Source organism: Felis catus, chromosome B2 (assembly GCF_018350175.1).
Source record: "Felis catus isolate Fca126 chromosome B2, F.catus_Fca126_mat1.0, whole genome shotgun sequence".
In the NCBI taxonomy this organism is placed as follows: domain Eukaryota; kingdom Metazoa; phylum Chordata; class Mammalia; order Carnivora; family Felidae; genus Felis; species Felis catus.
In genome coordinates this window covers 117,153,585-117,180,200 of record NC_058372.1, presented here as the reverse complement: position 1 = coordinate 117,180,200, position 26,616 = coordinate 117,153,585, and the positions used below count along the sequence as shown (strand labels likewise).

Below are 26,616 nucleotides of genomic sequence, written 5' to 3'. Positions count from 1 at the left end.
TGTCCCCCCACATTTCATATGCTGAAACTCCAATCCCAATGTGATAGTATTTGGAAGTGGGGCTTTGGGAGGTAGTTACGTCATGAAGGTGAATCCCATCTCATGGATGGGATTAGTGCTCTTGTAAGAAGAGGCCAGAGAACTTGCTGGCTCTCCTTCCACCATGTGAGGACAAGAAGACTGCCTTCTGTAAACCAGGAAAAGGGAAATCACCAAGAACCGAGCTGTGCCAGCACCCTGATCTCACACTTCCAGCCTCCTGAGCTGGGAGACATAAATGTTTGTTGTTTAAGCCGCCCAGTCTAATTTGTGACAGCAGCCCAAACAAAGACAGGGTGGGACCTGTACATCAGTATTTTTTAAAGTTACACACCCAATTCTAATATATAATGAGAATTGAAAACTACTGCTATGGATTACAGGGGTGTTTCATCATGTATTGAGGCAGTGATGTAGAGAAGGGACTGGAGAAGCATGAGAGAAGGAAGATGCTAGGGTGAAGTTTAAGCAAGAGATGGTGACGGTCCAAACTAAGACAGTGGTAATAGAGAAAATGATATTTAAATAGAGAATCAAGAGGACTTGATTAATTAATGCAGGTGGAGGGAAGAGTCTTGCTAGGTGGTAAGTTTTTCCTTGTATTTCACAGCCTGAAATAATGGTGGTGCCATATCCAAATTATGGCAGAATTGCATCGTGAAGGAGATACTTAACAGTGTATTCAATAGAATTCAATGGAGTGAAGAAAAATAGATAAGTCCAGAGCTTCTTCTTACTACTTTACATATTAACATTACATGGAAGTACACACCTGATGGGAGTGAGCCTGAACGCCAGTTCAATAACACAGCCTGTCAAAGAGAGGGACTCACTATCTTTGTTCAGAATTGTCTACATTCCTCAGTGAGCCACTGAATGCCCTGAACTACTGTGACAGTCAGTGACAAATCAGGTTACCTGAATCCTTACAAATGTAAAACTGTGATCTTTATGAAGCTCCATAGTAGAGGAATTGGCCAACCCCAGGCTAGATGAGCAGGTGAACAGGGCTGCTGGGAGAAGACCAAGTCACTAAAGGTCTTGCCCAAGAGGCACATGAAACAAGCACTCTGATCAGATTTGAGAAGTGAAATTTGCACAATACTCTGCACACCACACCCCCCCACCCCAAAAAAAGATGCTGTAAGAACATGACATATATTGTTCTCGGGGAGGTCCAGATCCAAAGGTCTAGTCGTATGAAGGTGGATTTTTTAAAAAGCTGCCCTGGATCCACTCAATCCTAAGTGATCATATTTTGACATTTCTAAACTACAAAATAGTAGTACTGAACCACTTTGCAACAACTAAGTAGGTAATGTCTCATTAATTTTGCTTATGTATGAAAGAGGAACAAAAATGAAAAAGGGACTCATGCATGATAGCTCTGAGACCTATTTATGGTTTTTGTGACTATCATGCTAGAAAACATAAATATTGAAAGTATAAGCTAGAAGTTCCTGGATTTTTGTAGGGCTGCCAATACCAAGAGGAATTGGATAATAGGAAGACGTAAAATAATTATTTATATTGGCTTCTTTTTGTGATTAGTCAAGGCCCCAAAGGCTCCTGGGTCTTTGACACTCACACTGGCAACCAAAGACAGGGAGAATTTGAGAGGAGTGTGTCTACACTACAGCACATGCCTGATGCCATTCACATCTCTACCCCCTTTTTGTATCTGAGTATGTGTTCACACATGCACTTCAGAAACTAAATTCTTCTGGAAGACTCACAGATTAAATGGCAGATGTGAAAGCCTGCCACTATAAAACATAAATTAAAAGCAAATATCAAAATGCTGAGAGTGTGGAGCAAGCTTTTTCTGAATTAGTGGTAGGTACCATCATTTCCGGCAACAAAAGAACATTTCCGTCACAGTCCATGTATGTCTTGCAGTGACACTGTTCACTGTTTTCAGAGGTGGCGTCTCACTTTGCTCATTGGCATGTGCCTCTTTAGAGAGTTTTGCCAAACTTTTTGTTCATCTTGTGTTCTTAACAGTGGAAAGTCTTGCCTAGGTAAAGTAAAGCAGGCAATTGCCAGAGTACTGGCATAGAACACAGAGCAATATTTCTGTTTAACTTGTAGTTAGGTCAAATTTGATCACTATTTTGAAGATATATATTGTAACATCCTTTTCTTTTCTAGGCTAAAGTGATAGCAGTTTCTTTAAACGGATATCTAAGCTGCTATAGCTTCCTCCCTCTTCTTCTATGTTCCAAAAACATTTAAGCTTTTAGATGTTGCTGTGGTTACATGTATTTAGTTTCAGAGTTGATCATGTAACACTGGGCTTGCCAATCTATACCATTCTCAGTGGATAAAGTCTGTAAGTTTGGGTGAGGAGAAGAAGAAAATGAAAATGAGATCTCAAAATAAAATGGTTTGTGGGACACAATCTTTCAGTCCACTCCCTGGAGAGCATTGCAATTGTCACAACTTTCTCTTCCCATGATGGCAGTACTACCCCTGTGCTACTTCAGATGTGAAGACCAAGCCCTTTGGCCTGAATGGCCATTCTTCACAGCCACGTGATCCAGTTGTCCTTGGTTCTTTTTTCTGGAGGACCAGAAAGCTATACTATTTTATAAAATTAGAAAAGCATCACAGTCCCTGAAGTAGTAGATTATCTCTAAATAGATGCTCCTGGAGAAAGTTGCCATTTGTTCTCTGAAGTTTAAGATAGCAGGGATGATACATGAAATGACTATGGCTCTAGAAGTCAACCAGGATTCAGATGAGTGTGATGGGAAGTCTGCCCCTGGTTCTGTAGCGAAGACACATGGGATGCAGCTGAAGCTTGGTGAGACACTGAGAAAGTTCCTTTTGGGGAGGCTTTACTGGGGAGGGGGAGGAGAGGACATTGATCATTTTGCAATTCTCCCCAGCCAGTCTAATTCTTGGATACCTTTTGTGCATACAGAAGACTCCACTCCAGTCCCAGATCTGCCTCTCTAGCATTTGGGTCCCACTGGTTTGCATATCTCAAACATAAGGACTTAGTGATGTGGCACTTCTTTTTGCTGGCACATTGGCTTGATGCCTTGCTAGTCGATGGTTCTTTTGAGGTAGGTGGGCTGTTTTTAATATAGCAGAACTCTCCTTCTGGAAAGATGGCGATTTTATGTGTGAAAACAAAAACGTATGGAACTAAAGACCGTCTTTATCTGTCATAGAATATTACATTTAATATTTTATATCTCTTTCAAATGTTCCTAAATCTTTTACATTTTTGTTACAAACTGTTCCACTCAGCAAATTCATAGGGAAATCAAAACAGATGAGGAGCCAAGACTTAGCTCAGTACCCATGGGGCCAACATTGGACGAGGCCATGTGGGGGATTCAGATAAGGGAGACCGCCTGAGAGCCAGGAGAATGGAGGAGAGTTCACCAGAAGTGCTTAAGATGAGCCTAGGAGTATGAGGAAAGCTTAGGGATTTCTGGGTGAGAGAAGCAACTACTGATACATGTATAGGGTGTTCTGCAAATATAGAAGGCTTGATTTTTGGCTGGATCTGAGAATTCACATTGGATAATAGCTGATAATAAGATAGCACAAAATTGGACCATGTTATGAATTGTCCTAAGTATTAAGTATGATGAATTCAAATTTGGGATGTTAAGAAGTTACACACCATGAATTTTGCTTTTGTTTATAGAATCTAAAAACCTTATCACCTGCTTTATTTGTGGAGATAAGTAAAGGGAGAATGGGAAAATTTCTTTAAATATGAGAGTCCACTAAATTGGAAGCAAAAGCTTTGGACTCTTAAGGTGTTTTAATTCACAAAGAAATGCTGACACTTTTTGGTCTGGAGGTTCAAGAGTTTACAGTCTCCCTAAAGCAAGAGTGTCTGCTTTCATGGGGATAAAATAACTGCCAACACTCAATGGCTCTAAATGGGGTTTTTATTGCAGGGAATAGTTCCAGGTTTTTCCTTCCAAACATACATTTTTTACATTCAAATATGTTAATAAATCATAGTTATTTTCCTCTTCTTGGAGAGTTCCAGGAACCCACAGGGCTGATAATTTAAGAATAGGCCTGGCTCAGGCTGCCCTTAGAAATAGGACTATTCTCAGCAAGACCAGATACTGGAGATGCTCTTGGTCGAAGAGGTAAACACAGCACATTGGGTCCCTCATGGCCTATCTACCGTGTTCCATGCATAGTACATGATGGCTAGGGACAGGAGAATCCTGAATCACCCATGTCACTCAACATGTGGGTTACCTTGTAAGGAAAAAGGAAGATTATCATGCCTATTACAACTGGGAAAAGGGTGAAGTTCACATGATGAATCACAAAAGTCAAAACATCTAGTACAGTCAGTATCGCAGGCAAAGTTTCAGCTTTCCCATACACTTGGTCTTTAAACTATGGGACTTGTAGATTTGCAGTGAAACTTCCACAGTGGCTTCTGTCTAATTCCAGCAATCTTTCAATACCTGAGGTTTTTTAAAAATTCCTTAACACATTGGGAATAGTCCCTAGAAATGTTGGATTCTTGGGTGTTTGGACTGCATGTGGCTTATACGTGATGTACAGTTATCAGATCACATCACATGATATACAGTTATCAGATCACGTAAACCCAGAGACAGCTGAGCTCCTCTGTAGATTCCAGTCATAGAAACAAAGACAGGTAACCAGTGAGTGTTTCTTCAGAATAAACTGCTCCAAAAGATAACAGTTGAAGCGGTAGCCCAAGTGTTCATCAAATTAAGGCAAAATTTGTTATATGATTAGGACAAACATAGGAGGCCAGCAACAGTCCACTGTCCATGCAATATGTTTCTTGTCCAGCTCTGTTTTGTGTTTATACATCTTGTTTGTCTTCTCTCTAGAGACAGTAGTCCTGGGTATCCGCTTTATTATCATGGCAGGGCAACTGAGTCCTAGGAAGGGCTTCTCCATAGGAACCCGGGAGCCTGGCAAGCTACAGAGAGATGTTACTTTTGAATAGCCTCATTGACAGCTTTCTTAAGGTGTCCTGACCTCAGATAGACAGGTATGAATTGGCATAGTTTGATATGGTCATTCAATCAGACCAGGATCCAGGGGCCTAGAACTTGAGTTGCTTCTTTTTCTTGGGCATAGTTACCATGTCAATCAAGACTGGTTTAATGTACTGGGTACCTGGGTTATGTCTTGGGTCAAAGAGCACTTGGAAGTCATTAGCCAGCTCTTCCTGGCTCTTCTACAGATTGACATGAAGATATCAGTGTTTATGTAAAATTAGATAGAAGGTCAAAAGGAGAAGGTTTTATGACTCTCTAAGGGGATAAAATATGGCAACATGGAATTTAAAAAGTGAACTATTACCCTATTTTTTTTCAATCTATTTTCTCCTTATGTTTTTTGGACTGGATTATTTCTACTGTTCTGCCTTCAAGCTCACTCTGTATAGAGTATATAATATATAACCTCCATTCTACTGTTAATCCTGGCTAGTACATTTTTTTTATTTCAAATTTTGTAATTTTCTCTCCTAAAATTTCTGTTTGGTTCTTTTTAATAATTTCTATTTCACTGCTAAAATGTCCTACTATTTAAATCATTCAAGCACATTTTCCTCTAAGTCACTGAACATTGTTATGCTAGCTATTTTAAAGTCCTCATCAACATCTGGATTATCTCAACATCATACTCTGTTAATTGCATTTACTCTTGAAAATGAGTCACACTTTTCTGGGACTTTGTTTATGTCACACAATTTTGGATTATATCCTAGACATTGTGAATGTTACTGTGTGGAGACTCTTGATTCTGGCTTATTCACCTGAAGAGTGTTGATTGTTGGTTAGTTTGTTTTAGCAAAACAACAAAATTTGTTGGGCTCACATTTAAAACTGTCTCTTGGGGATCGGCTCAAATCCAAGTTTAGTTCTCTTATTTGCAATGGAGCTATGCACATGTGTGGTTCCAGATCAGCCAAAGATTTGGACCGTTTAGACACAGAATTTGTAGTTCCCTCTCATTAGATGTTTCCTTTCTGAGACTCTCCTCTCCCTTTCCAGAGATGAGGTTGCCCAGACTCTGCCCACTAATTCAGCAGTCCAGAAAGATGGTGGGTTTGCTCTTAGAGTTTTAGCAGCCCTGCCTGAGGCCTGCCTTCAGGCCAAAAGTCACAAAAAGGAAATTCATTCCATGTCTTCTTTTTTTTTTTTTCCAAGTGTAGACTCCTCTTCAGAATCTGCCTGTTTTTTTTTCTACTTGCCAGTGATTTCAATTCATTTTTGTTTGCTTGTTTATTTGCTTTTGTATTTTGTCTAGTGCTAATAGTTATTATTCGAGGGATAGCTGGTTCAGTGTGAGCTAATTAGGCCATTCCAGAAGCAGAACTCTGCTGGTCAATTGCTGAAGTAGCCCACATTTGAATGCCTGGGTAAATGTAGTAACATGAACAATGGAGAGAAGTAGGCAAATACAAGAGATAAGATATAGGGAAATTTTCATGATACCCAGATGTAAAGAATTAAGATGAAAAAGACAGTGAAGTGTTAAGTCTGAGTTGCTAAGAGAAAGCGATACAATGAAAGAAACATGGAAATTGGAATGGTGTCTTAGCCCAGCTGCCATAATTAAATAGACTGGGTGGTTTAAAAAACAAATTTGTTTCTTACATTCTGGGGGCTGGAAAGTCCAAGATCAAGGTGTCAGCCAATTTCTGGTGAGAGCTGTCTTCCTGGCTTGCAAATGGCCAATATGATGGAGAAAGAGAGTGTGCTCCCTGATGTCTCTTCTTATAAGAACACTAATCCTATATATCAGGGGCTCATTTAACCTTAATTATTTCTATAAAAGTCCTCTCACCACAGCGTCATTGGGAATTAGGGCTTCAATTGTATGAATGTTGGTGGGAGAGACACAAATCAGTCTACAGTAAATGGAAAACTGGTTTTGAAATGAAAAGATTATAAATCATTTTGGACATGTTGAGTATGAAATGAATAATGTACAAGTTGCTGGAGATGGAGGGCAAAACATGGAAAAGAGATTATTGAGTTCTTGGAGAAATGGGAAGAGGGGAAGCAAGTAAAATAGCATATAGGAAAATGAGAACGAAAACAGGACTGTGAAAAAGTGGTCAATTGTACTACGTGTGGTTAGAAGGATCTTGAAAAAGCCATTGCCTGAAGGTCCTGAATTTGTAAATTAGGAAATAATTATCAATTTTCAAGGAGGCAGTCTTAATAAAGAGATTGGGAGGAGGTTAATGTGCAAGAGATTAAGGAAAGGCATGATGGGAGTGATATGAGGGACATATTGGGAGCATAAATGGTGAGTTGGATTACCAGGGTAGCAAATGCAGTGAGGAACCGCTGAAAGGTTAGATATATTGTTGAGACCAAACTGAATTCAGCCCTGCTCAGATAACCACTCCTTTCAGTTGACCACATTCATCTTCCCATCAAAGTTGTTGTGCATTAACTCTACTAAGCAAAATTATATATATTGGAGATAAAAGAAATGGTCCCTGGCCCCGGATAACACATACACCTTTTTTGCTCACTTCCAAGGCTCAGGCTCTGTCTTCTGTGCATTGAAATTTTTCCTTAGAGAGCTGGAGCTCAACTTGACCTGTTCTTAATACAGCTATCTTCCTTCCCATAGGTGAGCCCCCTACTGTCTGCAAAATTAGATGATTTTTCACCCCAAAGTTAAACAACATTTCAAAACCAATGAACTTTCTTTCATGAGAACCTCATTTCATAATTTTTTTAAAATTAATGCATATTGCAGCGATGATATTGCCATTTATCAAATGTGTCAACTTAATTGGAAGTTTTTTTATTACAAAATAAACTCTACATATAAACTCTTGAGTGCAATAGACTTCGATTCACTTAGACTGGGATCAATCCTAGCCACTAACATTGTCTTAAAAGTCTTATAAGCTTTTCAGTTGATTTTATTGCATACCCAGGATTGAGATCCGTTGGATCAGAGGTCTTTTGTTTTGTGGTGTTTTGTTGACAAGCCCTGGCACTGAGGTGGGGATAGAAGTATTAGTGTCCGCTCAGTTTGGGATTGCTTTCTGCTCTTTGCACTTGCTTTAGGGTGACTTCCACTGGTATTCTGCTCAACTCTGCCTCAATGAAGATATTACGAATAATCTTAACTTCAGAGTAAAGATTTTTTTTTTTGGTTCAATGAAAATATCATTTTATGAATGGGAAACGATTGTGCCATTATCTGCTTCTAAATTAAAGTGTGTTTTTCTTTTTTCTTTTTTTCTTTTTATTTTATAAAAATGTTTATTTACTTAATTTGAGAGACAGAGACACACACTTGTGCACTCACACAGAAGTGAGGGAGGGGCAGAGACAGGGACAGAGAGTGTCTGGGCTGACACTATCAGCCCAGAGCCCAACTCAGAGCTCAATCCCATGAACCACAGGATCATGACCTGAGCCGAAACCAAGAGTCAGACGCTTAACCGACTGAGCCACCCAGGTGCCCCTAGAGTGTATGTTAAATTTCTGATGAGTCCCTTTACTTGTGTAATACTTGTCTGGATTTGTATTAGATCGCATAACTTGTATTCCCCTCACTTCCAGAATACCTTGTTAAATCGCTTCAATGTAAAGAAAACAAAATGATGCCTCTGATTTTGCCTAAGAATGCTATTAAAAGCAAGATGTAATACCTAGCTTTGATAGAGCTTGCATATACCTAGCGACAATTAGGGCATTTGACAAAAATAATACCGTGGTATGTAGTCCCTACCCTTATTTTGAAGAAAAGAGACATATAGAAAAAAAATATATAGAACAAGAAGGTAAAAATTGTAGCAAGCCTTATCTGCTAGCATTGGAATCCTGAAGCTACCCTCTGATGCAGTACTAAACAAGAGATCGCAACCTGAAAAGCCCAAAGACGTCATGCAGCCACTTCAGCTACCAGAAACTCCTGGGGCAAAGGAGATAGAATGTACTGAAACCAAGTTTAACACCTGCACAGTTCCAGCACCTTTTAAAAAACTTAGGGAAGGCACAAAATACAGCAAACAAAACTTGCCTTTCTTTACACTCTTGGTCTGAGTGGGTAAGGGAGAGATCATGGGAAAAAGAAACAAGTTGTTACAATAGGAAAGGAAATCAGGATTATAGAAGAGTAATTGGCATACCATAGACACCCCCTCCCCCTCCACTCCCCCAGTTACTTTGGGTTAAATGATTGAATGAAATCAGAGAAAAACATACTGGAAATAGTTTGGGCTGAAGCAAAATGTCATCTGGGAATTGCCTGTTGCTGCGTTGGATCAAGTATTAAATCATCCATGTGCTTATTTCTGCCAGGACATATTTTCACCACTGATACAGGACTGCCAAAGAGGGGAAACAAGCAGAGAGCTTATCATGAAAAGAGAGGACAGTGCTTTCTCCTCTTTTCTTTATCCCCCATGCTTCATTATAGCTCATGCACTTTTATAATATATGACCTCACATTCTAAAGGAAGCCCGGCCTTTCAAAACTCATCAGAAGTTTGTTTGGACTGCTAAGGATTCCATGGGCGTGCCAGAAAATAAATCTACTTAGGCTGATTGAGGAAATCCTTCTGTTCTTTGTCTTCTACTTGGCTCGCCTCTCCTACTTCACTTCCATCCCAAAGCAAGCCTATTGCCCCTGAGAAGTTGTGTGGAAATTTTCCTATAGATTCTTCTTTTTACACACTTAATGTTCAGTTATTGACTTTAGGGTTTTCAAGTGGTTCTCATATTTAATTCTATAAATAACTTTATTGGAGTATCGTTTACGTAACATGAAGTTCATCTATTTAAAATATACAGCTCAGTTAACTCTAACACATTTGTACAGGTGCACAGTCATTGTCACAGTCCATTTTGGAACACTTCCATCCCCCTGAGTAACTCCCCTTACACCCCTCTGCCGTCAGTCCCCACTCCAACCTGCAGCCCCCAGTAAACACTGATGAGCTTGATTTGGTTTCTGTAGCTATAGTTTTCTGTAGCCTTTTGTAGAAACTTCATCTGAATGTAAGTATCTGACATGTACTTTTAATTCAGAAACTACGTTTACCTTATTAGAATACCCAAAGACTGGGGTGCCTCAGCCAACTCTTTATTTTGGCTCAGGTCATAATCCCAAGGTTGTGGGACTGAGTCCCTGTAGGGCTCTGTGCTGAGTGTGGAGTCTGCTTAAGATTCTCTCTCTCTCTCTCTCTCTCTCTCTCTCTCTCTCTCTCCCTCTCCTCTACCCTTTTCATCAGCTCACTCTTCCTCTCTCTAAAAAGAAAAAAATAAATAAAATTAAATTAAAAAATAAAAATAGATTTAAAAAGTAGCCAAAGACCAACTAAATTAAGTGGATCCTGTATTTCACTATAAACAGTAACAGAATAAATTAATTAGAAGAACTTTCTTAATCAGGCACCAAGACTTTATTTGTGTGCCTCTTTTGCTTTGCTGAGTTGCAGCTTACTCTCTTTTAGTTGGTATCTTGTTCAATTTTGAGCTATGCATCACATATCTTCAAGATATATGGTTCAATCTTCTTTCCAACTTTAGGCTTTATTCCACAGTCTATTTTATTAAGATTTTTTCCCCCAGAACTACAAATTATTTATGTGTGTGCAAAGGGAAAGAAAACAGAGATAGCTAATGAGCCCTCCCAGACATTTGTGGATAGATGAACGGGTGTGAGAAGGATTGATTAATTCCACATTTCTTGGGATGTAGAGAATTCATAAGTTGCATCTATTTGAAATAGAATTTCACTCTGTGTGTTTTTATTTAACAGAAGGAATGTGAAACATGTTCTAGCAAGGAATAAAGCATTGCAATGGACTAAGTCGTATGTTTTACCAGAGTTTCCCTATGATGTCAAGTGCATGTTAGCAGAACAAAAGTGTCCCGATCACAGCATGAGGATAAGGATCATTGAGTTTCTCCAGGCCGACATGACTAAGTATCTGGAAGGCTCACTGTGAGTAATAATAGGCCAGACTTCGTGCTCTGGGAGAGGGTCTGTTTTCGGAGTAGAGTAGAATTCATTTGGAACCAATTTTCCTTAGACTTTGGATGACATATTAGTAATAAGTCCAACATTGCCCAATATTTGAATGTCTACATTATTATACAGAAGGATTGGAAGAAAAGTGAGTATAATTTGGACTCATAGGAAGGAAATTGGGCTGCTTGAAGTGAAAAATGTCCTTCTTGTTGCACTGAACAGGTATCCCAGCACCCAGCAATACAATGACGTGGTCAACGCCTTGCTGCAAGCCCACCCTTTCTTGGACGAGGATGGCTGTGGCTTTGTAAGTGACCACATGGGGCCCTTCCATCCATCTCAACCCATCTCAAAATAATAGCTTTGTACTGTCCAGTCATTGTATGCCCCATTTCCCCCTCCCTCAGTCTCTGTCTGTCCATCTGTGTCTGTGTCTGTTTCTCTTTCTCTGTCTTTTCTGGCTAGTTGTCTCTATTTTGGTCTCTCTCTGATTCTGTTCCTTTGGCTCTGTCTCATTCTGTCAGTCCCTGTTTTTTTTCTTAGCTTTGGTCTCTCTCTCTCTCTCTCTCTCTCTCTCTCACCCTCCCTCCCTCCCCCACCTCTCTGTCTGGCTCTGCTCTCTTTTAAAACCTTCTCTATCTCTCTTGTGTTCCTTTGCCTTTTTATTTTTAATCTTTATTTATTTATTTTGATAATAATACTTGTAACCCATATTCTCATTTCTCCAATTATTTCAAAAAGTGTTTTTAAATGGAGTTTTTAAATGTTTATTTCTGAGAGAGCAAAAGAGAGAGAGGGACAGTGAACACAGGAGGGACAGAGAGAGATGCAGAGAGAGAATCTCAAACAGGATGCACTGTCAGTGCAGAACCCGATGCAGGGCTGGATCCTGTGAACCTTGAGATCATAATCTGAGTCTAAATCAAAAGTTGGATGCTTAATCAACTAAGCCACCCCGATGCCCCCCCCCACACTTTGTCTTCTTTAAAAAAAAAATAGACTTTTTCGATCAGTTTTAGGTTTACAGCAAGAGGAAGGTACAGAGATCTCTCATGTAGCCCTGCCCCCACATGTATAGCCTCCCTCCCATTATGAATATCCCCCACAAGGGTGGTACATTTACTACAATGGGTGAATCTATATTGATGCATCATTATCACCCAAGTCCATAGTTTACATTAGGATTCATGCTCGTGGCTGTACATTCTAAAGGTTTGAACAAATACATAATGACATGTACCCATCATCACTGTATCTTACAGAGTATTTTCACGGACCTAAAAATCCCCTGTGCTCCACCTGTTCCTCCCTTCCCCATCCACTTCCTTTGTCTTCTTTGTCTCTCCATCAGCATCTTTCTGTCTCTTCCTCAAAACATGTGTAATGTGGAGTCTCTAGGAAGGGTCTTTAAGGGATATAATACCCAACTGGCACCTGGGTGGCTCAGTCAGTTGAGCGTCCAGCTCTTGATTTCAGCTCAGATCATGATCTTGGGGTTGTGGGATTGAACCCCATGTCAGGATCTGTGCTGGGTGTGGAGCCTGCTTGGGATTCTTTCTTTCTTTCTCTCACTCCCTCTCTCTCTCTGCCCCTTCCCTGCTTGTGTTCTCTCTCTCGAAATGAATAATCTAAAAACTACATTAAAAAGTAAAATGTTTTTTAAAAAAAGAGAGATGTAATACCCCAAAAGAGAAGGATGTGGGGTGCCTGGGGGGCTCAGTCGGTTAAGCATCCTACCTCTGCTCAGGTCATGATCTCACGGTCTGTGAGTTCGAGCCCCGCTTCGGGCTGTGTGCTGTCAGCTCAGAGCCTGGAGCCTGTTTCAGATTCTGTGTCTCCCTCTCTCTCTGCTCCTCCCCTGATCACGCTGTGTCTCTGTCTTTCAAAAATGAATAAATATTAAAAATTTTTTTAAAAAGAGAGAAGGATGTGACACCTATACCAGGGCTATCATCACTAGAAGGAAGTGCCTTCCTTCCTCCTTTCCTTCCTTCTATTTTCTTCCCGTATTTTCAAGAAATGTTTATTATGTGGGGATAGAATCAGAATTTTCTGAGTGGGAGAGTGCCATATATATTCTTTTTTTACCATCCAGTCTCAGGAAAGAGATTGGATTCCATGTCTGGAACTAGTAACTATTGAAGCCCAGACTGGAATTGAGGTATTTTTGGTTCTCGTATGACATCCTTTCTAAAGTAAGCTGCTGCATATAAAAGCATACTGCAAAATAAACCTAATTTTCTCTAAAAAAAAACTCTATACAAAAATCCCAAAAAACTACAAAAAAAACAAACCCAGAGTCCTAACGTTGATAATCACACTGATGTGGCTAACAAAATTGATTCTAAGAATGTCTTCTACACTCAAGTATACTATCTACCGATTAATCAGTGTTACTGTGCATAGAGCTAGTTGCATTTTTAGAAATAATTTAAATATGCTGTTTGAATAAATTATATATTCACAGAGTTCAAAATTCAAAAGCTACAGTAGGCTATGAATGGAAAAGTCTCCCTCCCACCTCTTGTCTTCCCCCTAATTTTCCTCCCCAGAAGTAACTAATGCTATCAAAGATTCCATCCAGAGAATATTTGCATTCATGTAAGCAAATATATATTTATCTATTTACATTTTGACCTTTAGTTTCATGATTATGAAAGTGAGTCAAATAGAAAGTAATGAATAATGCTTACTTCAATTTTGTGTGCATTTTAGCCACCTGCGTCCCCAGTGGCATTAATGAAAGATGTTGAACTGATATGAGACCTGAAAAATTGCTTAGCATGTTACAGCCCATGTTTGCTTAGCATGTACAGCCCATGTTACATAGAATGAAAGGGGAAACTCTGGTGCATGGTAGATATTTACCCAAATTCTCCCTGCAAGTGTGCGTGAGGTTATGTTTCTAATGTTACAGTGGAAGACAGAAATTTTCTGAGAAAGTTAATGTGTGTGTGTGTGTGTGTGTGTGTGTGTCTGTGTGTTTGAGACAGAGTGAGGGAGAGAGAGTGAGCACAAGTGAGCAAGCTCTTTGTCATTTTTAGGGCTAACTTTATTTGCAACTTTTTATTTTCGTAAGTCCAGACAGAAGTTGAAAGAATGCTACAATGGGCACCCATATACCCTTTTATCTAGATCAAGGTTTCTTAACCTTGGTAGTACTTATATTTTAGGCTGGATAATTCTTTGTGGTGGGGGCTGTCCTCTGCACTGTAGGTTAGTTAGCAGTATCCCTGAGTAGCCCCCCCACTCACCCAAACCATTATGGCAACAGCAGTGTCTCCAAACATTGCCATGTGCATTCTGGGAAGAGGACAAAATCCTGATAATTAAGAATCACTGGGGCAGCTGGGTGGCTCAGTTGGTTGAGCCTCCAACCCTTGATTTCGGCTCAGGTTGTGATCCCAGGGTTGTGATTGAGCCCTTGAGCCCCATGTTGAGCAGTGGGCTGAGTGCAGAGCCTGCTTGGGATTCTCTCTCTCTCTCTCTCTCTCTCTCACCCTCTTCCTTGTGTACTCTCTTTCTCTCTACAAAGAAAAAGAAATTCTTTTAAAAAGAATCACTGATTTAGACTCAGTAAGTGTTAATATTTTGCCACATTTATTTTTCCTGTCTCATATTTCTTTATTTGTTTTGGCTGGGCATTTGGAAACAAAAAACAAGTTTCAGACACCATTCCTAAATACTTCAGCATGTATCTTGTAAGGATACGGATGATCTCCTCTACAAGAACGATACCATTTTTATACCTAAGAAAATTAGCAATAATTGCATAATATGATATATAATAATTACATAATAATATATATAACCCATATTCCCATTTCTCCAATTATTCCAAAATATGTTTTTGGAATGGATTTTTTACTATAAAATCTAGTCAAGGATTATTCATTGCATTTGTTTATTATGTCTTTTTAATTTCTTTTTTTTTTAATGTTTTTTAAATTTATTTTTGAGAGAGAGAGAGAGAGAGAGGGAGAGAGCATGAGCAGAGGAGGGGCATAGACAGAAACACAGAATCTGAAGCAGGCTCCAGGCTCTGAGCTGTCAGCACAGAGTCGGACGTGGGGCTCGAACTCATGAACTGCGAAATCATGACCTGAGCCGAAGTTGGCCACCTAACTGACTGAGCCACCCTGGCGCCCCTTTAATTTCTTTTTTCTAATTTCTTTTATTTTTTTCCCTGATACTTATTTTTTGGACAAGTCTAGTCCAGTTGCCATGTAAGATGTTTCATATTCTAAGTTTGTCTGAAAGTTTCCTAAACATTATATCTGGGTTTAAAATGTGGAGCCAAAACCTGCTGGTGATGCCAGGGACTATTTCATGTACTAGATTGGGTGCCCATAATGTCAGGACTATTTTAAAATTTTTTTTTAATGTTTATTTATTTTTGAGAGAGACAGAGACAGACTGTGAGCAGGGGAGGGGCAGAGAGAAAGGGAGACAGAATCCGGAGCAGGCTCCAGGCTCTGAGTTGTCAGCACAGAGCCTAATGCGGGGCTCGAACTCACAAACCGCCAGATCATGACCTGAGCTGAAGTCAGATGCTTAACTGACTGAGCCACCCAGGCACCCCCAGGACTATTTTTTATTTCAGAGGAATTAAAGGAGAGCTATATCCATATAGCTCTTTCCACTCTACTGCCCACCCCACCCCCCCACCCCCCCCACCCCCACCGCAGCCCCCAGGTAGAAGAGTATGGCTAAGGAGGATGATTATTCAGTGACATGGGATTTTCTACTGAGGCATCTGTGTAAGGAACTCATGGTGCCAGGCATGTATATGATATTATGTATATACGTATATGATATTATGCAATTATTGCTAATTTTCTTAGGTATAAAAATGGTAGATGCTCAGTAAATACTTGCCAATTTGTGTTTTCCCTGTTCCTATCAGACAGTTAATAAGAAGAGAGGGGAGAGGCTGGGAAAAAGAAATTGGCAATTGAAAAACATCCTGGGGGCGCCTGGGTGGCTCAGTCAGTTAAGTGTCCAACTTTGGCTCAGGTCATGATCTCAAGGTTGTGAGTTTGAGCCCCGCATCAGGCTCTGTGCTGACAGCTCAGAGCCCAGAGCCTGCTTCAGATTCTGTGTCTCCCTCTCTCTCTGCCCCTGCCCTGCTCGTGCTCTAAAATAAATAAACATTAAAAAAAATTTTAAAAACCAAAAAAAAAAAAAAGAAAAAAAATCCTAACAGTTGAGTGCTATAATACTTCCCACCACATCAGCAGGTTTAGAAGGACTTCAGAGCTGTAGGAAACATGAGGGGAAAAGTGTGTTTGCATTATTTCATATTTTAAGGCTAGGAAGAATATAAACTATCCATTATTTCTGTGCTGTTGTAAAACAGTGGTGGCTGAGGGCAGACCCACAAGCTTGTGGGAGGTGATGAAGAGTCTCTGACTCATACATAGCTAGGAGCTTAATCAGAGTCAAAGCTGTCGGCTGACCTCAACCCACAGCACTCCTCTCCAGGGCCTGGAAGGTTTTATGAACAAACGGCACTTTACTTTACAAATAACTTCCATGAGTAGCAATTCATTTCAGTCTCCCAAAGCCCAGTGCAGTTTACGGCACTGGTCTGGTTGTTCTATTTTATATCTGTGGAAACTAAGACAAAGGTTACTTGCTGACGGGTTTCTTGGCTAATACACACAAGGCCTAGACCCTGGGCCCTCCCAATGGAAGTCTTTCTTCTGAAGGGTAGGGAATAACCCATAGAAACTTAAGCCAGGGAACAAGGAATGGCAAAATCTAAGTGCTAGCCACGCTACTAATGTGATTTCAGTGGCATTACCATTTGCCTGTGAGGAAACAGAGCTTAGAAAATGTGCCCAAAGTCACCCAGTATTGGGCCTATTCAAGCATAGTGCACTGTCGGAAGTCAAGGGGCTTAGAAGCAGCTTTGAGGTTCAGGTTTTAAGTGTTGGGCTACTCCTCACGCACTAAGTTCTTCACCAAGCAAGTCCAAAACTCTGAGTCTTGCTTCTAGTCTGTTCCTTCGACACCTGGGTCCCTCTGCATCACAGAGGACTGACACAAGGTGTCCAATATTTGTAGTTTCAAGATGCATCAGGCACTGTGCTGGGCTTGGTGGGCAAAGCAGACATGAACCTGCCTTTGTGTGCTTACAGCCTAATGGAAGGAAAGGAAAGAGAGAAGGAAGGGAGGAGGGAGGGAAGGAAGAAGACAAGGAAGGGGGGAAAGTAAAGAGAGGAAGAATGAAAAGAACAGAACAGAAAAGCATCACAAAGATGAAGGTAAGGCCCCAGTGTGGTAAGTGTGGACAAGGAAAGGTGAGCGCTGATGACCAAGGGAAATGAGCTTCTAGGGCCTGAGAGGTCTCCATAAAGAAGTGATGGCTGAGCTGAGATCTGGAGGCAGAGCAGGGTTAACTAGATACTAGCAGGGTCAGGGAGGACAGGGATAGAGCTTTCCAGGCCAAAATCAAAGGCCCAGCAGAGGAAGAGCATGTTGGCTCGTTGAGAAAGCCCAGTTGTGTCCCTCAGCTGTTGCCCATGTCTTTGATCTCCCAAACACTGCACATGGCAGACAGATTCTCTCAGAGCTCAGATCTGAACATCTGCTTTCTCCCTCAATGTGGCCTAGGAGGACTTCTTAGCCTGGCTTTGCAGCTGGATTACCTATAAAGCCTTGAAAAATACAGACATCCAGGCTCCACTCTGACCTACTGAATCAGAATCTCTAGGGTCTGGGCCAGCAGCATTAGTGTCCTTGGGAACCTGTAAGAAATGCAGATTCTTACATACCCTGACATACCCAACCACAGACTCTGAAAGACTAGCCCAGCAACCTGTGTGTGTGTGTGTGTGTGTGTGTGTGTGTGTGTGTGTGTGTGTTTATTTTGAGAGGGGTGGGGGAAGAGCAAGCATGAGTGGGAGAGGGGCACAGAGAAAGGGAGAGAAAGATAGTCCCAAGCAGGCTCTGCACTGTCAGGACAAAGCCCAACATGGGGCTTGATTCAGGAACCGTGAGAAATCATGACTTGAGCTGGAATCAAGAGTCAGACACTTAACCATCTGAGCCACCCAGGTGCCCCAGCAACCTGTGCCATCCTGGAATTGAGATTCGGGTTAAAGTTCGAGAACCATTGCTTTAGAGGAAGAACCCAGGACAAAAGTTCCCTATGAGATGCCGATGTAACCTATCCACTGACGGGTTTGAAAAGATCTGGTTCTGGATTACCGTGAAGCTCCTTTATGGGGTAACATTGCCTTTTAGGATTGAGCTCACTTCTCTCTCTTGCCTTATTTCCTGGCCTATTCTCTGCCATTCCCCATGGTGACCTCTGCTTCCCGGTCATGCATAGCTCTTGGCAGCTTTCCAAATGGCACGAGCTATCCCTCTGTCCACTGCACAGGCTGCTTCCTCTGCCTGGAACTTCTGTCTACCCCTTACCAGGCATCCCACCTGCTGTCTCCAACCCCCTGGTGTAGTTTTCTGACACTGAGATCTAAACCTCAGCTCACATGTGCCTCCTACAGGAAGGTTTCTGTGGTCTCCTAGCACAATGTAAGATAATGCTGTCTCTTCCCCTGTTATAACACTGTTCACTCTGAATTGAAATTACTCATCCCTCTGCTAGACTGAATGCTGTGTCTGCCTGAGCCCTCCTCTCTCCCAGGGAAGAAACCTGGTCTTTGTGTTTGAAAGAGCACATGCTCCACAAATATCTGGGGAATGAATGCCAATAGTATTCACCAATGTGAATTTCAAGGGATGACAGAAAAAATGTTTAAGAAAATGCATCAATTCATATCTGCATAAGCCAGTATCAGTTCTTTCTTCGAACCCAGTGGAAAAGTGGCATGTGTCGTGGAGACAGCAAAGTATGGTAGAAAACATCCAATTTGGGGTGCCTGGGTGTCTCAGTTGGTTAAACATTTGACTTCGGCTCGGGTCATGATCTCACAGTTCGTGCTCTGCATTGGGCTCTGCATTGACAGCTCAGAGCCTGGAGCCCGCTTCACATTCTGTGTGTCTCTCTCTCTCCCTCCCCTGCTTGTGTGCTCTTTCTCAAAAAATAAACAAACATTAAAAAATATTTAAAAGAATGAAAAATCAGAAATAAATCCATTTAGTTCATTATTTAAAAAAAAAAGAAAACATCCAATTTTGGGAATTAGAAAACCCCAGTGTGGCATTGGGGGATATATTATTTTTTCGACTCTGTTTCTTTAGTTATAATTTAGAGATTATAATTTTTATGGCAATATCACAAGATTGTTGTGAAGATAAATGGAAGGATAGTTCTATTAATTTTACTATTGTGAGGTGAAAAGAATTGCAAACCCAAGAGTGACAAAGACTGTATTGTTTATGTGGGATTATTCCAATCTCCTTGAAGAGTAACTGTCTTGTTTTGTTAATTTATGCAGTTTTTGTGGAAACGAGCTCTCAAAGATCGCTTTAAATATGTTCGAAGACCCATAGAAGATGATGAACAGGTGGTGAGAAATAAATGTAAATTTGGACACCGAAGAGGCCAGACCAAGAAATTTCTTCCTGATACAAACTCTGATGAGATTAAAATTGTCCGGATAAAAGTAAGATTGGATATTTAAATATTCTGTTTATTTGTTGACTGGTGATTAAGGCTACTAAGTAACAGCATCTACGATCACTAAAACAAAATCAGATATTCTTTTTGAAAATTGGAGGTAGGGAAATCTGTTCTGTGTGACTAATAATATGAATGATAATATTTCCAAAAGAGGGCTTCTAAAAACAGTTTGAGCAGAGTGTGTTATTTATCATCTCATGTTTATTCTTTCGCAACCTTCGAAAAACCTGGAAACGCCCTTATGTTCTGGGTCTTTGAAACATTTCTCTTCCTCTCATCATAAAATATCTAATGTTCCGGCTGTTCTTATGGCTACAGACAGTTTTAAAGACTCATCTCGTGGGGTAGCCTCTATCCCCAAGATTTCAGGGAGGAAGGTAGGCCACGTGCATGGATATAAACCCCATCTGGCTCTTCCCTTGCCCAGAGAGTCCCCCGTGCCAACCCTGCAGTGCCCCAGGCCTAAGGGCCAGGCAGCGCCTGTAGATCTATCCCTCAGCAGGGGGGTTTGCTGTAAGTAATGTGCATGCAGGTCCTAATTATTGAGATTCTATAAATATCCCTACCTCAGGGCCCCCAAATATGGTCAAGAACAAAAAATGGTCTCTGCTAATAAAGTGAATGAACTCCTTAAGGAAGGATGTCCAAACTACCAAGTATAGAAGAAGTCAAATCCCATGGTGGCCAATTGTGTTTCCACCCCAATCCAACATGAATATGTAATCCTTACTCTTCGCCACAGATGCATTGATGTTAGTGATTGTACTTGGTGTAAATATTCCATTTTCGTTCTTAGCTGGTATATTTACTTGATCGAACTAGAGTAGCCGATCTTGGTTGTCTCAGTTTTATTACTACTACCTGTAAGCTCCAGGGAGCAGGAATATTTTTAAACATGTTTTGCAAAACATTCATCCCCACATCATAAAAAAGAAAAAAAATTAGATGAAGGTATGTACATTTTAAATATCTTATAATTTTCAGTAAGATTTCCAAGTCATAGGCCAGTTAAGATAATAAAACTTCTATGCCTGCTCTTCCACGAAAAGACAGGTGAAAGGTAAAGATTTAGTGGTGTAACTTTTTAGAAGTTTTGACTGCAATATTCCAGTTATAAACAATACTCATGATAGAGGCACCTGGGTGGCTCAGTCGGTTGAGCGTCCGACTTCAGCTCAGGTCATGATCTCATGGTTCATGAGGTCAAGCCCCACATTGGGCTCGCTGCTGTCAGCCTGTCAGCGCGGAGCCTGCTTTGGATCCTGTGCCCCCCTCTCTCTGCCCCTCCCTCGCTTGTGCTTTCCCCACCAAAATAAATAATTATTTCTAAAAAAATAAATAAATAAATAATACTCATGATAACACAGAATTAGATTTATTTTAATTATCTTTTATCCTCTTAAAAATAAAAAGTCACTTTGTAAAGGGACATAATTATGTTACACATAGATTGGCTTTTTCACAAAATTTGATTTTCAGTATAAGAAAAATAGAGCTCCTTTCGAAATAAATTAAAGGTTTGCAAATTCAGTTTTCCTTTTTGTTCTATGATGCACGGCCTACCAAAATTCAATGGAATGAATTAATGGTAAATCGGAAGATGAGCAATTGTCGCTAGCACTGGAACTCAAGGGCACATTCGGGGGAGTCAGGGATCACACAAACCAAATGGCAGCTCCTCTCTTTTGTTGACACATCATCACTGAACCAATCTCTACACTTCTCTTTCAGTTCCCTCTCAACACTTCATGTGATGACACCCTTCGCGAATCTTCCTTTCTTTTCTCCTCCCCTAGGCCCCCAAGACAAGCCTGAATCCTCAGATGAATCCTGCTAAGATCCATGCAGGGGATTTTGCTACAACACACACACACACACACACACACACACACACACACACTCACCCAACACAGATGAATGTACCAGGGTCCGAGATGAGTTAAGTTACAACAGAATTTAGTTTTGACCTTCCTACCAGCCAGCTAGGGCAGAAAGAGATTCTAAAGTGGTCATTGTTCACACCTGAAGACACAGTGTTTTTTCTGGCAAACATATCTAATCGGTCAAGCTTTACTTTTCTCCTTCTTACAAATGGAGCCACAGATGGCTGATTCTTTCTAAGACTGTAACATCCGTGTCTGTGACCTGCTGTTTTCTAAAGCCCAAACCTTTAAGGAATGGGAGAAATTTTACACTCGAATATTACAGAAACAGTGTGCTTCTGTATTTTTTACCCCGAACAGTGATTAAGCAAACGGAAAAACCCTAAGAAGAATGGAAAGACAAATCTACTGAATATACCACTTATCTCGTGGAATTTTATACTTCAGATAAATTGCCTAAATTACTTCCCATCTCCAGCTTGAACTTCTGATAGCTCCTTTTCAATATCTTTAAGATTTCTGAAAATTAAAGACATTTGGATTAAGATACTTTGGTAACTTTCACATCTTTTAAACTCTCTTGCCCGGACATAATATTTCCATAATACAGAAAACAGTTATTTCCTGTGCGACAGAGCTGGAAAATGCTGATGGACGCAAGAAGTCAGGAGTCAGGCTATTTTCTCAAGGGCAGGGAAGTGGGTTTGGATGAAATAGAGGACGGTTTTGGAAAGGAATAAAGGAGAGGAAGAGATTTTCATTTGTTTTGTTTCATTTCTGTTATTTCTCTTTTTATGGTTGGGAGAAATTTACAAAGAACTGAAGGTAGATGTCTCTGTGAAGGAAGGTGGTTTTCTTACCTTTGTCTCATGGGCTTCTGCAGATAACCCAGGCAGCTGCTGAGTTTGTTTGGGTCTGAGTATTGGCCACGGACGTTTTATCCCTAACTTTCCTCCCATCCCAATCTCCCAGGCCAGTTTAGTGCTGCTTAAACTACACTATGAAACCCAGAGCATCCACAGTGTTAAAAGTATCCACCCATGAGTCCTAAATATGCCCAGGTTGCTCATATTCTGCTGCTAAGACTTATCACCACATTGTATGGATGGCTGTACTTGTGAGAATCCCAGACTGTTTTCAGACCAATCCTACAATATATTGCGCATTTTGCAATGTTTAAAAATCTTTTCCCAACCCCATGACCTCATGTCACGGCTGCTTATATGGTCATGAAGCCAAACTCAACAGCTGTGTCATCGCTCTTACACATCTGACTTTTAGTTTTAGGTCTAAGCAATTTGCAGCCCTGTGAATTGATAAATCTATTTCCTTTGCTTAATCGTCTTTGACTGTACTTTGTCTTATGTTTATAAACAGAGGTATAATTAGATTCTCAAAATGGCAGACTTAACTGAGTAATTACATAAGTTGCTGACATCTTGTTTAAATGACGACGACCCTGGCTTTAAAAGCTTACACGAATTGGGGCACCTGGGTGGCTCAGTCGGTTAGGCATCTGACTTTGGCTCGGATCATGGTCTCGCAGTTTGTGAGTTTGAGCCCCGCGTCTGGCTCTTGTGCGGACAGCTCAGAGCCTGGAGCCTGCTTTGGATTCTGTGTCTCCCTTTCTCTCCGCCCCTCCCCTGCTCGTGTTCTGTCTCTCAAAAATAAATAAATGTTTAAAAAATTTTTTTAAAGCTTACATGAATTGTATAGAGCTGCGTGGCAGGGTAGTGGAATTTTACCTTGTAGTATTTGGGTGTGTGTGAAAAATCTCAGGTGTAAATTAGAGTCGAGGGAGTCAAACTCAGTCCATGGTGTATCATGGTCATTGTCCTGTGTAAGCCTCGCTCTTGTTCTGTACATTTCTTTGTGTTCTCCTCCCTATCTGCTCTTCCCTCACTTCTGCCCTTGGGCCACCAGTCCAAAGTGTTCTGTATGCATCTTTTTATCTGTAAGTGTTCCAGTTGGGTTTATATATATATGACTTAATGTAAATGGTATTCTAGACTTCATTCTTGTTTCACTTTTTTCACTAATACTCTCTGAGACTCGTTCACATTAGTGTATTCTAGCCCATGATTGCAGTGATTATAACGTACTGCTTACCTCAAGCCCTGTTCCTCCCCCACCAGGAGCTGTGTGGTAGGGAACACCATCATACATATCTGCTTCTGGCCCTACCTGTGTGTTACTTCTCTGGGTTGTGTACCCAGAAGTGGAGCTGACGGGGTGGAGGGTGTGCATTTACTGCATTTGACCACTTCCTTGCCAGACGACTTTGTCTTGTTACCACAGCCATGCGTCCCCTTGTATTCCTGCCAACCCCTGGCATTATTCAGCCTTCTAAACTTTGCCAAGTCTAAGAAGCATCAAGGGTAATCTCATTCTTGCCGTGATTTGCATTTCCCTGGATAACTAATGAGTCTGAGCATCTCCCCACATGTTTATTAGCCTTGTGAATTTCTTCTTTTAGAAAATTCTCTCTTTAGGTCCATTGCCCATTTTTTAAACGAGTTAGCATCTTTTTCTTGTTAATTTGTAGGAAGCAGTCCTTCCCGTGCCCTAAGCCACAAAAACGTTCTCCTACTCTTTGTTCTATTAAATTTATTGTTTTCACCTTCGTGTTCAGACCTTTAACTCATCTGGAGTCCATCTTCTATACACTATTAAGTAGGGATCACCACATAATGAGCCGCTTTCCCAATACCAATTACAAAACAATCCATCCTTTTCTTATCAGTTTATGGTGACACTTTTATTGTATATTAAGTTCCCAAATAGACATGGGTATGTTCTGGGCACTATCTCTTTATTCCATTAGTCTATCAGTCTGTTTTTAATGCCATTGCCACATTACATTTTGATGACTTCGTGTTTATTACTTAGTATCATTTAATGCTTAGTGTCCAGACATTTTTTGTTCCCTGTGGAAGATGTGTTGGGTCAGGGAAGTCCCTCAGTAGAGAGGCTTCTGATCAAATTCATCGTTATTTTTCAGAATAAGGGGAAGGACAGGAGATCCTTCTCTCGGGAACCAGTCCCTGGGACTCCTCTGTCACATCTGCCCTCCCACAGGAGAACTAGAGCCTGGGCTAGTGGTGCCACATTCAAGTGGGAAGGCTGGGCCAAAAGAAGGTTCTGGGCATCTGTCAGCACAGGCAGCTCCAGGGAAAGCCTTCTGTGACATGACGGGGATTCCCAGCTGGAGGAACCCTGCTCCTGTCTTCCTGGGATGGAGGTAGCGGCGGCATCTGATCTGCCTGAGGCACTGAGTGTGGATCCTTACACGGTCACAGCCTGATGCTCATCCTTTCTTGAAATCTCTATGCCAGAGGATTTCTTGGCAGTCCTCTTGGGCCTCTGCCAAATGCCCCGTTTGAGACACTGGGATGTCAATAAACTTTCAAAATGCTTCAATTCTTCTTTACCGCTTTTTTGACCAATGCATGCATTTCCTTTTAGTAAGTAATTGAGGTTTCTTTCAGCCAACAGAGCCCTCAAACTATTATAAACTTTTTCTCATGGGATATAAGCAACTTTGATAATAGCCAATGCTTCTTTCAAAATTTCTTTAAAAAAAAATGGCTTCCCCCTTTCCGGTGTCCAGTTCTTTACCTTTATGGCTGATCTTTTTGTTTACTTTGAAAATCTTCTCCTCTATCTTTGTGAGGTAGATTAACTCTAAATTGGATAGTTGGTGAAATTTTATTTTGTGTTCTTGAAGCAGGATAGAAAGGACTCTGAAGTTTCTACAGGAGCTTTGCTTCTCTTTCTAATTTTTTCAAAATTGCAATGAAGTTTTCTCAGTTCGGGAATGTGATCTTTAAGTGCATAAATTATTTTATCTTTGTTAGTTAATTTAACCTGCTTTTAGTTTCTTTTTAATAGTTTTCAATAAATAACTTAATTCTATAAATCACTTTCTTCAAAACTCCCTTCAATATCATCTTCTAGGGGTCCTCATTTTATGATGTACTTGTTATATCCCGTTCCAAGTCCTTACAATCCATGTTATCTTCTCCAGGAATAGCAGCAGTTCTAGACTTCTAGTCCCTCATTTATCATCTGCTTATTGTAGTTCTGTTCATTATTGAAACTGGGGTATTGAAGTCTCCAACTTTTATGATTACTAACTTGTCTCTTTCTCCCCTCAATTCTGTCAGTTTTTACCACATGAGTTTTGGGACTTGGTTATTAGGGGTGTATCAGTTTATAATTGTTGTATCTTCCCAATGGGTTGGCTTTCTTCCCATTATGAAATACCCTCCTTTGACTCTAGGAACAATTTTTGTCTCAAAGTTTATTTAGTCTGATATTAGTAGCCATTCCCTCTCTCTTTCGGTTTCTGTTTGCATGTTATACCTTTGCCCATATTTTTATCTTTAAGCAATTTGTGTCATTAAATCTCAATTAAGTCTCTAGTAGACGAGATGTAGTTGAATCATTTTTACAATCTTGTCTGCCAACCATTAAATATAGCTGCTGATAAGATAGAATTTGTGTCTCCTGTTTTGATATTTGTGTTTTATTCATCATCTGTTGTTATTTTATTCTTTTCAAAAAAATTTTAAGGGCACCTGTGTGGCTCAGTCAGTTAAGCGGCTGACTTCAGCTCAGGTCATGATCTCACGTTGTGTGGGTTTGAGCCCCGTGTTGGGCTCTGTGCTGACAGCTTGGAGCCTGGAGCCTGGAGCCTGCTTCAGATTCTGTGTCTCCCTCTCTCTCTGCCCCTCCCCTGCTCACACTGTCTCTCTCTCTCTCTCTCAAAATATAAATATTTTTAAAAAATTAAAAAATTTTTTTGATGTTTATTTATTTTTGAGAGAGAGGGCAGAATGTGAGCAGGGAAGGGGCAGAAAGAGAGGGAGACACAGAATCTGAAGCAGGATCCAGGCTCCAAGCTGTCAGCACAGAGCCCAACGCGGGGCTTGAACTCACTAACTATGAGATCATGACCTAAGCCAAAGTCAGATGCTTAACCAATGGAGCTACCCAGGTGCCTCCATTATTTCATTCTTTAATTACTGCCTTCTTTTGTGTTAAGTAAACATTCTCTAGTGTAATAATTTAATTTCCCTTCTTGTTTACTTTAGTGTATATACATTTTTAGTT

General features: G+C 40.6%; 1 protein-coding gene across 2 annotated transcripts in view; it reads left to right on the top strand.

Moving 5' to 3' along the window:
- The window catches only part of SAMD3 (sterile alpha motif domain containing 3), a 55,638-nt gene that overhangs the window by 11,126 nt on the left and 17,896 nt on the right, over positions 1–26,616 (top strand). For both annotated transcript variants that reach the window (XM_045058032.1, XM_023254349.2), the window contains 3 exons: positions 10,813–10,998; positions 11,248–11,332; positions 19,434–19,601. In XM_045058032.1, the coding sequence (XP_044913967.1) occupies positions 10,813–10,998; positions 11,248–11,332; positions 19,434–19,601 (439 nt within the window). The remainder of the gene's footprint in view (positions 1–10,812; positions 10,999–11,247; positions 11,333–19,433; positions 19,602–26,616) is intronic.